Source organism: Simochromis diagramma, unplaced genomic scaffold (genome assembly GCF_900408965.1).
Source record: "Simochromis diagramma unplaced genomic scaffold, fSimDia1.1 OVJJ01000050.1, whole genome shotgun sequence".
In the NCBI taxonomy this organism is placed as follows: domain Eukaryota; kingdom Metazoa; phylum Chordata; class Actinopteri; order Cichliformes; family Cichlidae; genus Simochromis; species Simochromis diagramma.
Window position 1 is genome coordinate 698,470 of NW_024387188.1, and position 13,885 is coordinate 712,354.

General features: G+C 40.1%; 1 protein-coding gene across 3 annotated transcripts; it reads right to left on the reverse strand.

The window, feature by feature from the left end:
• Positions 1 to 7,059: 7,059 nt before the first annotated feature.
• zfpl1 (zinc finger protein-like 1) lies at positions 7,060 to 12,085 on the reverse strand. 3 transcript variants are annotated; one of them, XM_040049852.1, is made up of 8 exons: positions 11,933 to 12,085; positions 10,407 to 10,524; positions 10,204 to 10,315; positions 9,844 to 10,037; positions 9,600 to 9,678; positions 9,296 to 9,481; positions 8,399 to 8,522; positions 7,060 to 8,308 (listed from the first exon to the last, which is right to left on the reverse strand). In XM_040049852.1, the coding sequence occupies exons 2-8, from the start codon at positions 10,506 to 10,508 to the stop codon at positions 8,122 to 8,124; spliced, it is 984 nt and encodes a 327-aa protein (XP_039905786.1). In that variant the 5' UTR covers positions 10,509 to 10,524; positions 11,933 to 12,085; the 3' UTR covers positions 7,060 to 8,121. The 3 variants fall into 3 exon arrangements, with proteins under 3 accessions (XP_039905786.1, XP_039905787.1, XP_039905785.1); XM_040049853.1 differs by having other exon boundaries at positions 10,407 to 10,556; XM_040049851.1 differs by having other exon boundaries at positions 10,407 to 10,521; positions 11,933 to 12,084.
• Positions 12,086 to 13,885: the final 1,800 nt, after the last annotated feature.

Genomic DNA, 13,885 nt, shown 5'->3' on the forward strand with positions numbered 1-13,885 from the left:
TGATGATGGTGATGGTCTGGCTTGTGATGGTCCCCATGATGATGGTGATGGTCTGGACTATGGTGGTCTTTGTGATGATGGTGATGGTCTGGACTATGGTTGTCTCCATGGTGATGGTGGTGACCTTGGCTATGGTCTTCTTGGTGATGATGGTGATGGTCTGGACTATGGTGGTCTCTGTGATGATGTGGATGGTCTGGACTATGGTGGTCTCTGTGGTGATGTTGATGGTCTGGACTATGGTGGTCTCTGTGATGATGGTGATGGTCTGGACTATGGTTGTCTTTGTGATGATGGTGATGGTCTGGACTATGGTTGTCTCCATGGTGATGGTGGTGACCTTGGCTATGGTCTTCTTGGTGATGATGGTGATGGTCTGGACTATGGTGGTCTCTGTGATGATGTTGATGGTCTGGACTATGGTGGTCTCTGTGATGATGGTGATGGTCTGGACTATGGTTGTCTTTGTGATGATGGTGATGGTCTGGACTATGGTTGTCTCCATGGTGATGGTGGTGACCTTGGCTATGGTCTTCTTGGTGATGATGTGGATGGTCTGGACTATGGTGGTCTCTGTGATGATGTTGATGGTCTGGACTATGGTGGTCTCTGTGATGATGGTGATGGTCTGGACTATGGTGGTCTTTGTGATGATGGTGATGGTCTGGACTATCATGGTCTCCTTGGTGATGGCCTTGGCTATTGTGGTCTACATGATGATGGTGATGGTGATGAACATGACCGTAGTGCTTGCCATGGTGGTGATGGTGTGCATTACTATGATGATGGGATGGGCTATAGGGTTCTCTATGTCGATGTTGCCCACGGTAATGGTGATGTGATGCAGAGTGGTGATCTTTGTTGTGGTAGGTATGGCTATGTGAATCTCCATGGGGATAAACAGGACTGTGGTCCTTTCTGTGATGATGGTGAGGACTTGGGCTATTTCCATGGTAATGATGATGGTGATGGTGACTAGAAGTCTCATGGTCTCCTTTGTGGTGGTTATGGTAGTGCTTAAAAGAATGGGAGTGACGCTCAGGAGATTGAGACCATGAGTGACGTCTTCTAAAACAGCTGAATTCTGTGCAGCTTTTTGGCCTATGATGCATGTGATGGGGTGACTCTTCAAAATAGCGACTTTCACCGTGGAAAGATTTAGACTGAGACAACTGCGAAGAGTGTGAATATTTGCTGGAGCTAATTGAGTCTGCACTGGTGGGCCGGCTTCTTTGCTGTCTAGGTTTGTCAGTCCTGCTGTCCGCCTTCCTGGATCTAAGAGAGGCCTGCCCTGGACTGCAGGGTCGTTGCGCATCTGTCACGCCAAGAGTGGTTAGCCTCATTGGGCTGAGCACCTGCCGAGTAATCTCATTAAGAAAAGCAGAGAACTTCATTTTTTCTTTCATTAAATTCTTCCTGGCTTCATTTTTCCTCTTCTCCGATTCATTTTCATCCTCATTTCCATGTCCTTTGTCTTTGGGTGTGGTGAGAGCCTCCATTGATTTGGCCTTGCGGAAACTTCCATCATTTTCAAAGCTTCTTGCAATTTTCTTAGGGCTTTTTGAGGTTCCCTTTTTGGGGCCACAACGAGAGGACTTGCTTTTCTCTTGTTTCTGTTTGTTGGGCAGCTCATTTAGATTAGCTGGTTTATTTATCAAAGGAGCCATATCATCTCCTTCATCAAAGTACTTGTGTTTTCCAGAGATATCGGTCCAGGATTGTGAATGCTGTGGCTTCCTGAAAGGATTGCTATCTGAAGTGTCACTTCTGCCGCTGTTCTCAGAAGACAGACTAGAAGAAGAGGAAGATGTTGTAGAAGAGGAAGAGAAAGAGGAAGGGGAGGAGGAAGAAGAAGAGGAGGAGGACAAAGAGGAAGATGAGGATGTCGATGAAGATGAAGAGGATGAAGAAGAATGGCTTGAGGAACTTGAGGAAGTTTGTGAAAGAGAAACATGACGATGGTTTTGCTTGTGGTGGTAATGGTGAGATTCGGACTGATGTTGACGGTTGGTATGATGATCACTCAAAATGCTCTCCTCTGCTGTAGAATGAGTGCTATTTCAAAAAGAAAACATGGGTGTTAAAGGGCACAGTGTCTACAGTAAATTAATTCTGATACTTGGTTAGCCTAACTACCAACCAACCCCAGAGATTCATTCCCCCAAGACAATTTTAAGAAGAAACAAAAATTCTATTCTGATAGCATATGACGTGATTGGTGAAAAGGTTACTTCTCATCACTGATAATGGAAAAGACCTCACATGATTAATGTGAGGTCTAATTAATGTGTGATTAATTTTGTAAAAATAAAAACAAAATCTATATGAAATGCTTAAATAATTATTGTTAACATACAGTTAGAAAAAGGATGGACTTACTCATGACTATCGTTGCCATCCGACCTTTGTTTATTATTGTGACGCTGATGGCCTTGATTTTGATGGTGGTGCTTCACATGTGGACCTTTGGAGCCGGCTGGTCTTCTGTGCTTGTGCTCTTTTTCTTGATGATCACACATTTCTGCCTTGTGACTTATGATCTCCCTGGTGTTCTGATGAGGATGTACAGGTCTGAATTTTTTTCCATCAGCTGGCAATGCAATCAGGAGTCCTCAGAAACTTGCACAAACTCAGTTCCTAAGAAAATATTTGCTTTATTTACAATTTTACAATATAAATCCCTCTGCTTTGATCACATTATTACCTCTGCTAATATAAATGTGAAAGGTTTTTCAATGAATTGTGATAAAACATTGTAGGGGTGTAGAGTAGGATATGTCAGCAGTCCATTAAAATTTGGCTTACATCCACCAATTCTTCAAGGTCAATGTAATGATTTATTAGTCAAGAATCGACTAAAAACCTTATAACTTAGAAACAAAATTGTGGTGTTTATTGTACCATAGAAAGATTTAAAATATTATGTCACATTTAACCTCTAACCTTTGCTTCAATGTGATAATAATGATCTATTTAAACTATATTTCTTATTGTCATTGTTTGTACTGATAAGGTATTGGTATGTAGTGAATGATATATGAGGATTCTAAATATCACATTACTTTGGACCTCTGACTTCTTCAAGGCCAAATAAGGTAAAACTTTGATAAAACTTTCTCTTAAACTATGCTTAAAATTCTGTTGCCTTTGTTTTCGTTGGCAGAATATAGGAAATGAAACTGGTATATGATGGGGATTCTTACATTACAGTTTGTATCCAAATGTCATGTCACATTTGACCTCCGACCTCACGTTTACATTTCACATCTGCCTGTCTTTGAAGTTGACCCCAAGAGAGTGAGCTGCCTTAGTGGAGGTTTGTGCTTTCAGTCTTGCTTATTTTTCTATCATATTCAAAGTGTGCATAATAACAGGAACACAGCAATACTTCATATTTGCATCTATAAAATCTGAGAATGCCTGTTATAATATACATTCAGTGATTACAAATTCATAGATCTATTCTAGATTACTGCAATCTAGATCCAGAATGAAAACAAATAACATAAACTTACTTAAACTTAATTTAAACTTAAAATTACAGCATTGACATCAGTGTCATTTCTCACATGTAATAAAAACCAACAGGTTTCGAGAGGATGAAAAACTGTTTCAGCTGCTTTTTTGTGACTAACTAAGCTGCCATAGAGACAAGAGCTGTACTCACAGTCTTCCACGGGCCCTGACGTTCACAGAAGCTTCCCTTGTGTGATGAGCCTTCTAATTGAACTGGGAGGCACATGTGAAGCACACACACTCCCATTTCAATTTATACTCCTGCACCGTCCAATGACAGAAAGGAAAGCTGCCGCGAGCAGCTACTTTGAACTCTATTAAACTCTATTGAATACTCTGTATGACACCTTTTGAATTTAAAAATAACCAGCTGAATGAGGAATGTATTGGTCTGTGCATGTACAGTATAACTCCAAAATCAATACAAGCCACATGTACACATTTCTGCAGTGTACATTAAAAAAAAACCCTGAAACACCAATGCAGTTTTCATTCACTTTCATTTTTTAAAAAATATTTCTGGATTTTTGTACTAGTTTTGTTCTGCTGAAGCTGCAAGACATCGAAGCAGCGCTGCATTATTTGAACTTTGTCTTCCTGTCTCAATATATCACCAAAGAAATCTCAAAAATCACAAGAATCTATCTTTATTTTGGAAATGGCCTGAAGACACAGCGATAGAATGAAGCCTTAATGTCACTGATGTGAGCTGCTATGCCAGCCAAAAAAACACAATGGCTTCCAGCATTCATTGCTCAGTGTGCACAGGGGCACGTACAGCTGGGCTCATCAAAAATAGGAACAGCAAAGGGAACAAAATGTGAGGTAAACTGTTTTTGAAGCGAGTCTGTATGACTGCAAGGCATGGTGGTGGGTGGGTATCAGATGTTATCTTCTTGTATCATACATTTCACAAAATGCTCTTTTTTGTCTGTTAATGTGTTAGAGATGGGGAAATGAAAATTCTTCTGTTAAAAAGGCCAAGCTAGCCTATAAAACTCACTCCAGATGTGAGAGTTCATTACAAAGACATTTTTACTGCCTACGATTGGCATCAGGAGTGCAGCGAAGTGCAGGAAAAGTGTGCAGCGTGTTAACAAGAAAGTGTGGACGTATTGATCAGGATGTCCCTATTATGTCAGTGCAATGGACAATCTAATAACTCAGAGTTACTGAGAAATACATTGAACTCCGATAGAGTGACAAAAACCATTAGACTTCACAAAGCAGTCAAGCGGTTATGTTAAACCACCAAAGAAAATTTTCATGTATCGAGTAACATGACGGAGAATACAATCAAAATATTCTGGTGTATACCACAGAGCTGTGATCCGCTTTGTAATTTTTGCAACATGTGCATGTTGATAACTGCTGGCAGGTCTCCCCTCATCAATGTAACCGTGGCTCAGAACCACAGAAAATCAATAGCATGCACAATGGAAAGCTGGGAGAGTCAGATAATGCTCATGCGCATTGGTGGATATTTATAACACTAATATCTGCACAGGACTCAATAAATCAGGATGTGGCAAAGTTACATCACGCAATAAGTCACTGCAGGCAGAAATGAATGCTGTACTCTCCACGCTAAAAGACTGTGACTGTCCTTTTTCAAATACATTTAATTATTATAGCTTTTAAGTAAACTTTTTATGCAGGGAAAATATGACTGTTGAATGGGTATCTTGCCCTATCATGTGATGCAGGTTCACTTGGTACATCACATGAACAATCCAAAGCATGCCTTAAGGTCACTTCCTGAATCTCAGACCATTTTAATAATAAACAAACAGAAGTAATAAAGAGACTTTAAATGTGGTACAGTTCCTGGTGCCAGGTGTGCTGGTCTGAGTGTAGCTTAGGAACACCAAGCAAGGGAAGAGCCAATCACAAGTGAGTGACACAGGTGATTGCTGCCAGCTGTAGGGCCTGCTTCCTGCCTGACTTCCAGATCTGACTAATACTTTTGCCAGATAAAATGAAAGGACAGATATTTTATGAGTAGTTTTAATAATTGTAAAGCTTTACTGTTTCTGTATTGGTGTGTTTTGTATTTATTAATTCATACGTTACTTTTAATTGTAGGCAGAAAATGAGCAGAGCACTGGCTGCCTTTTATTTAAGGATTGTTTTAGACGCCATTCACAGAACTGACTTGTTTAGTAATTCTAGCGGCTGTATTTAGTGTAGATTTTTAATTCCTTGTTTGCTTCTAGGACTGCAGCTGGTGGTTGCCTCCAGTCACGGGAGTTGTTGCCATACAAGGAATTCAATGACTTTTGCGGTCATATAATTTCTTTGTATGTTTGTATGTTTCTAATAAATGGCCATTTGTGGTCTGTTAATTGAAGCTCCTGCATCCTATTGCCATTTTCACATGAATATTTCATTGTTATTCATTTCCACATTGGCATTTCCCCACCCAGCCGTCTCCGGGGTTTACAGAGGATGTTCTGGAAAAAAGGGAGAATATCCAGTGAGTGGCAGCTCTCAATGTTGTTGCCAGAACAAAATGCCCAGACTGCTTTAAGTTGATAGGAAGGCAACAGTAACTCAGATAACCATGCATTACAAAGTATGCAGAACAGCATCTCTGAATGGAGAGCACATTGAACCTTGTAGCAGATGGGCTACAGAAGACCACATCAGGTGACACTTCTTTCCGCTAAGAAGAAGAAACTGAAGCTACAATTTGCACAAGTTCACCAAAATCAGATAATAGAAGAGTGGAAAAACATAATAACAGCAATAATAAAAACATTGCCTATTCTAATGTCTTCTGCAACATTTACATGGTAGGGTGAGAATTTTGAAAAATGAAAGCATGGATCCATCCTGCCTTGTATCAACAGTTCAGGGTGATGGATTGTTTAAAGGTCACAGCCTGCATGAGTATTGTTGCTGACATGTCAGTGTCCTTTATGACCACAGTGTCCCCATGTCCTAATGGCTGCATTGTTGCTGATCTATGAAGTAAATATGGGCCAAATATCACAAAACCAGAGGAACATAGTATTAGCAATGTGTTCCTAACAAAGTGGCCAGTGAGTGTGTGACGAGATGAGACTAAAAGGTTTAGTTAATATGATTCTGGATCTTTAAGCCCCAAATTGTAACTATTATGCTTTTGAGCACTGACTACTGTCATATGTACACAACTATTCAGGAAAACCCTGCATAAAGTATTTAATTAATAATAATAAATTTTAAAACAGGGGAACTGGAAGTCTGTTCAGAGGCCAGACTCTGATCTTTAAGAGCAAAGTTAAACCAGCAGGGGGAGTTGAGTTAGAGTTGCTTGCAGTCACATGGTTTAGCACCGTGTATTCATCAGGCTTTGTCTACACCATGTAGGCCTGCCTGCATTTTTTTCCTAATGTATCAAGTCCGAGCATGCAGCTCCTTCAAAACATAATTTTAAAGCCCATGCATACTCCCTGTGGAAGAATTAAAAAAAAGAAAAGAAAAAAAAAAAAGTATGATTTTAAATATATCCTGATTGAAAAACGTGAAAACCTACTGAAATAAGATACAAACTCCAAAACCTTTCAAAGTCACCATTTATTAGAACAGATGTACTCTATATGTAGTGTTTTGTCAAAGTGAGCTACTGTAGAAGAGAAGACGCACTCCTGCAGGCTGCTGTCTGCCTGCAGTTGTTTTTTCCTTTCTTCCTGCTCTTTGAAGGCTGGAGAAATCATTCAGAAATGTTGTCATTTATGTGGGATCTTATTTACTCTTAAAATCACTGGTCTGCATCGCCAGCAGTCAGCAGGAGGTTCATTAAAACTGGGCAATAAGATAATAAATATGTTTGATATACGACACTATAAAGTGCAATATAACATCCCCGCTGAGGCTATACAAGTGGCATTTCAAACATAGCTCACGCATAATTTTTGTTGCGCACAGCAGAAGAATACATCACCATAAAAAAAAAAAAAAAAAATACTGCCTTTCTGGAGCATTTCTATTTAATGGCCAGTCAAAAAAACATCAGGAAAAAATGTACACACGGTATGTATGGAAAATCTAAAAGCAAAGCATTCAGTTTTCAGGAGTAATGCAGACACTTATAAATAGTTGTGTATTATGTGTGGGGTACAACTCCAGTTATGAGGGCAACATTTTCTCAATGAGAGATTCACGACCCTCAAAAACAAACCTGTAACTGGAATCTGTTTACATCTGGGTAAAGGTGGCTTTTTTTGTTACATTCTGGCATTTCTGCCAGCTTAAGATGTTCTTTCAACATCAACAGTGTTTAGTTTCTAGTAAACTTGAGGAAAAAGAAAAACAAAAAAGAGAAAATCATATTATAGAGATCAGTGACAAATATTATACAAATACTGCCCCTCTTTATCAAAGCAACAGTTACCAAATCCTTTGCCAAAAGACGCCAAGCCTTGGTCACGTCCCCAGGTCCACGGCCCTGTGTAACAGAGAGAAATCAGGGATTGCCTCCACTATAAAGTACAGCCTCTTCCCAGTGGGTAAACAGCACCCTCTGGTGAGCTAACCCTATAATAGTCCAGTTTCAGCTCTTTTTCTACACAGGCATACGTTGTGTAACGCATGAGAAAAAGAAGGGGTCACTGCATGTCATTAGTTTTTCCCCACACGGATGTTGGGGTTAAGAAGAGGATCTAAATTTGGGTCTGAGCCAGCCGACGCGCGTCCAAGTTTAGCCATGATGATTATCAACGTAAAGAATCCCAGAACTCCGACCAGCAGAAGCATGAAGACGCGCTGTTTCCAGGAAAGAGAGCTCCGCTTTCCACCAGTGCGGTTCCTGGAAAGATCACAAGAACATTCCCATATTATTTTCTGTCACAGCAAATAAAGAAGTCTCTGTCCCAAAATGCTGTCATATAATACTAACTTGAGTATTTGAGCAAACCAACTTAACGCTGGTCGCCGCCGATACTTGTCGTCATCAAAGTCTATCTGTGTCACAGAGCTGTGACCACCGTCCCGTGTGTCATATACCTTTCTCGGTGATGACGCTGGAGGAAAGAAAAGGATCACGTCTCATCAAGAAAGGAAAACTGCTTTCATATTATATTTTGAGCTACTGAGTTCAATAAGGTTCTGGGCTCAAACCGATTAGCCAGCTAAGATCTTTTTATGTGGAATGTGCAGGTTCTCTCCAGGTACACTGGTGATTCTAAACTGTCTGTAGGTGGGAATGCGAGTATGAATAGTTGGCTGTCTCTCTACTTTAGCGCTGCCATGGACTAGTGACCTGTTCAAGGTGTACCTGCTCATTTCACCCTGACAACTGACACAGGCTTCAGCTCCCCCCCTGCAACCCTGAATTGGACAGCTGGAAGAAAATGGATGGATCGAGTTTTGACAGGAGAAATTTATGACACGTCCTCCAGCTGCTATCATGGCTGTCCCTGAGGACGCAGCACAGAGACGAATGGGGGAGAAATAACGGACAGGCATCTTGGCCCAATTTTGTAAATTTCAATTTCTTGGCCCAATTTAGGCATCAAGGTTGACGCACTGCTCCACAGCATCGTGGACTGTCACCACTAGAATCTTAATCATTGTCTGTACAAAGACATTTTAGGACAGCACTTGGGGAAACTTGGGGTTGAAGAGGTTGGGTATAAAAGTCAGATGGTGGTAAAAGGACTTATGTTTCATACCCTGAATGCATTTTGGTATTTATGAGAATGCTTATGAAAAGTTTAGCTTTGTTTGGCAAAAAAGGGTGGAAGGTCTCAGCAGAGAGTGGGAGCAGATTGGGAGGGCTTTCTGAGCACTGTACCTGTGTGTATTGTGATAGTGTCACCGGCGGTGCCAGTAGTAAAGTTGATCATAGAGTGCTCCTGCATGTTTGGATCCCCATTCTTATGAGGACCTCCAATGTCTCCCTGTTGTGGAGGTGAGATGTAATTAGATGGTGCGCTGCTGGTGTAAGAATGGCTGGGGTACATGTTGCTTTGTTCTTGTGCTGTAGAAACACACACAAAAAAAAAAGAGAGACAGATGATCTGATCTGATGTTTGCTACTTTTATTACAAATGAAAACACTTCAAATAGAACGGAGAAGGAAACGGAGTAAGGCTTACAATCAAATGTTGACCAGTCTGCATAATCTGTGACATCATTAGATGCAGTCTCATCAAGGACCTGGACAGGCTCCTCAATCTGAGATAGTCAAACATCACTCGCTTCATTATCTCAGGGCATCAGACGTGTAAACTTGATATTTAAATACAGCCAGAAAATGCTAAGAATGGCTGTGTATGCTTTTTTACTTTATTGGTTTTCAGGATACAACGACGAAAGGGAGATTACACAACAACGACTTACCAGTGGCAGCCCCAAACCAGCTCTAGCCCAGTTAACAGATGACAACTGTTCTTTCAGCACATCAGCAACTGGGCTGGCCATGTTGGTAGGGGGGAAAACTGGACCCTGGCAGGTGGGACACTGGTATCCTGCTGGGGCCGTATGGAGGGGCAGTCGAGATGCCAGGTTATTAAGACATGCCCAGTGAAACACATCTGTGAGGGAAAAATAAAGTTTCACTTTGCAGAGATAGGATCAGAATCGTATTTATTTAAGCTATGAGCACAATTTTTTTTTTTTTTTTTTTAATATTCCATTAATCTTTGCTGTTCTGCTTACAATCAACTGCTGGAAAAGAAGGAAAAGAAACTTGAATCTCACCATAGCAGATCAGTCTGACAGTGTCCTGTGCAGCGAGCGGATTATTGCACAGAGTACAGTTGGGGTTGTAATCACTGTCCTGGAGCCATTGCAAATATGATTGCACAATACACTGAAGGAGAAAATGTTAATAACAAAAAAGGTTACTGTGATGCTACAAGTTTTGCACAAATATGTGCGACACCATGCGTTCACCCACTAACCTTGTTGTGGTTGGAGACAAGGCAATGCTCGCACACGTTCACACGGTGTTCGAAGCAGAATAAATTGGTCACTTTTCTCTTTGGACACTTGCAGAGACCCATGGCCACCTGCAATCTGCTGAGGACAAACAAGTAGTTTGTGTTGGACTCCTAAAAAAGCATGAGCTCAGACTGAGGATCACAGTTGTCATTTTGTAACTTCAAGGCTATACTCCATTTTACTATGAGCAGAAGCTACAAACATGAAGCATGCCTGTAAAACATGAGACTTTTAAAGGCTCACATTTAATCTAGTTATCCTGAGGTCAGCTGCACTTTAAATACAGCTTAGAGACAAAAAATGACAGAACTTTATTTGTTGATGTTTTCCTGACAGGAAATGTTTGACAAAATTCCTGACATTGAGTGTAGAAATCCTCCTGAATAAAAAAAAAGTAATAAGTCGGGTTTTAACTTATGTTGTGCTCAAGAAAATAAACCTATTCAACATCTGGCATGAAAAATATTTAATGGTTTTAATACAAATTTAATTTATAAAGAGCTAGCTTTGTCTGGTCTCTTATTCACAAAGAGAAACACATATATTTGGTTTAAACCAAATATATTCCCCAAAGAATCTTTGTTTCCTCCAGGGATCAAACTGTGGATCTTTTGCTGGTCAGGCAAATGTAAACCACCACACCATGAAGCCAGTATGTGGCTTTGAAAACAGACAACATTTATGTTTTTATAACGGTGTGCATATGCATATATATATATATATATATATATATATAACGGGTATTTCATGTGCTGCTTTCGCCTAACACACATTCTTTACATATTTCTCCAAAGAACAGATCTTATCTTGATATGTTACAGTACTTCATACATAGTTCCATACAGAGTTACAAACGATGTTAGTATTGCAGGGGCTGAAGTAAACTTGACTTCAGCTTTTCTGAATTTAGAATTCTATTAAATATAAGTGACGTTTGCTGAGTGTTTTGCCCTAGCTAGGTGATAGTAAGTACAAAGGTTGAAGCATGGGTGGTCTTCATAACTACTTCGCTGATGTCATCCTGCTGTCATATCACAGTCAGCAAATGAACTGTCCCAAACAAACCTAACACTCTTTGGATATTATAACGCAGTTTAAAGGTTGGGGTTCTTCTGCCAACGTGCCACAATTTATATATGAGCAATATACCACTCAAACACGGCAACAGATGCTACTCATTGTATTTACTGTCACTACTTTTCATTTCTTTATCTGTAATAGTTGCACGCAGTGTTTGGACGTGGGAACTTCCCATAAGTAATTCGGAAACCCAGCTGCTCAGCATCTACGTCTTTTTAAATATCAACTAACACGTCTTGACAGCTGTAACACCCGGCCACAGCTTAATTCTAACATTTAACTGAGCTAACAGCGGCTAGCTGCTAGCTCAACTGGAAGTTACCGGGTAAAGCAGCGTTAGCGAGCTAAACTAGCTAGCTGTTTGAGTTGACGAAGTTCAAATATAGACAATAATTACTGACGTTACCTATCAGACAGACATTAATCGAGTCGCTTTCGCTTTAGGTGATGTGGTACGCCTGTCATTTACGCTTCCTTGCTGAATTCACATGGAAGGCGGCTCCAGAGGTTGTCATCAGTAAAACTGTTTCCTTCCTCCTTCTGTTTATGTGCCACGTCTCTTCCGCTTCTCTTTCTTCTTCGTGTGTTTTTGTAAACAAACCGATTGGCGTATACCGCCATCTGCTGCGTCGAAGCGCACAGGACTACCCTGTTAGAATGATTTGTAAAAAGCTGAATGTTGTCATATCGGTAATTAAATGTACTAAAGTGATAAGTATAAACCTTAGCATGAGCCATGCTTTGTTTTGTAAATCTGTTTCTAATCACAACCCTCTTTGGCGCTTATGCCAAACAGACATAAGTTACAGACCCTGGGCCAAATGTTGGCACTAGCCGACATGTTTTTTTCCTACTTCAAAAATTACTCATGATACAGAATACTTGGAGTACGGCATCTGAGATGTAGATTAAAAGCAGCGTTTTTCATGAAACGATAACATGAAACCATTTCATGAAACGATACCCCCCACCCACACACACACACACACACACACACACACACACACACACACACACACCTCCCTTTTGTTTCTCTTTCCCCTTTTCTCCTAGTCTGCTCTCCAGGGGCTTGTGTCTGACTGATGAGATAAATTTGTCTTCCCTTTCTATTTTCATAATACTGACTGTACAATTAAACTAATTATATAATTCAATCGATCGATCGACCGATAGATATCGATCGATCGATAGATTGATAGATAGATATCGATAGATAGATAGATAGATAGATAGATCGATAGATTGATAGATAGATATCGATAGATAGATAGATAGATAGATAGATAGATTTCCTGCATTTTCTATCAATTAGAAATCAGCTATAACGCCAGATAAAGACATTAACCTTTCATCATCAAACCAGGCTGCACAATATAGATTATCGACCTATGTTTGTGCATGCATTTTTTGAATAGCTGATTAATGAATGTCTGTGCTCATTTACTCTTGTAGATCCCAGCGGTTTGAGCTTCAGTTTGGTTTAGTAATATATCATGAATGCAAATGGGAGTAAAGAAATACAGCAATAACAAACGTGCGTAGAATACTTGATCATTTCAGATGGACATCAGTTGCGAACAAAAAAAAAAACAAAAAAGAAAAAGAAAAATCAGAGCTTCTGCTTTAAAAAGTAAAGCGACTTCACATCTTCCACATTGGCCACCATGACGGATCTCAATCCTGCCCTGACAAGCAGCTTTTAAATGCATGGTAATGACATCCCTGCGGGCATGATGCTGCCTGCTCATGCATAATAATGACTTTTTGTCTTTACAGATGCATGTATGCTTGCGTGTGTAAATGGGCATGGATGTATTTGAGAATGAGGATACAAATTGTTTCCTTCACAGTTCACTGCACATGTGAATTGCCTGCAGAGGGAAGCGTTGAGAGTAAAATGAGAAAATGAAAAGTCAAAAATAAAACTCCCCCAAAACAAACACAATGTAAAAAATGTCAAGGAAAGAGACTGGCATGTGCTGTATAAGGCTCAAGCTGCTATTCCTCATAGAATTGAAATGTCTTTTTTCTTTAAATTCTCACTTACAACTTAAGTTCTTCTAATTAATTTTAGTGAAATTGCATCAACAAGGAGATTAAAAAAGTGGAGCAGTTCACTCTCATTCACACACTTGTGTGTCTGGGTGGTTTTCTGAAGCAGCATTATTAAACAACTTTGGATACATGTGGGACTGTATCACCACGAGTGGCAAGCTGCATAATTCCTTCAAAATAAAAATATGAAAATGAGATTTAATGACTTTGTGCAAATGAGTATGGACTTGTAGTGCCCTTGCTGACAACCAGGGACGAGTATAAATCACTGACAGGGGGTATGAGGGCATGTGGAAAGGGCATT

What these genes read in the sequence shown, in the direction of transcription:
- zfpl1 (XM_040049852.1), bottom strand. Translation starts at nt 10,508, where the DNA reads ATGGGTCTCTGCAAGTGTCCAAAGAGAAAAGTGACCAATTTATTCTGC. An exon ending in TGTCAGACTGATCTGCTATG is followed by an intron (nt 10,038 to 10,203) that starts GTGAGATTCAAG and finishes TTTCCCTCACAG; the next exon opens with ATGTGTTTCACTGGGCATGT. An exon ending in CACTATCACAATACACACAG is followed by an intron (nt 8,523 to 9,295) that starts GTACAGTGCTCA and finishes TCTTTCCTCCAG; the next exon opens with CGTCATCACCGAGAAAGGTA.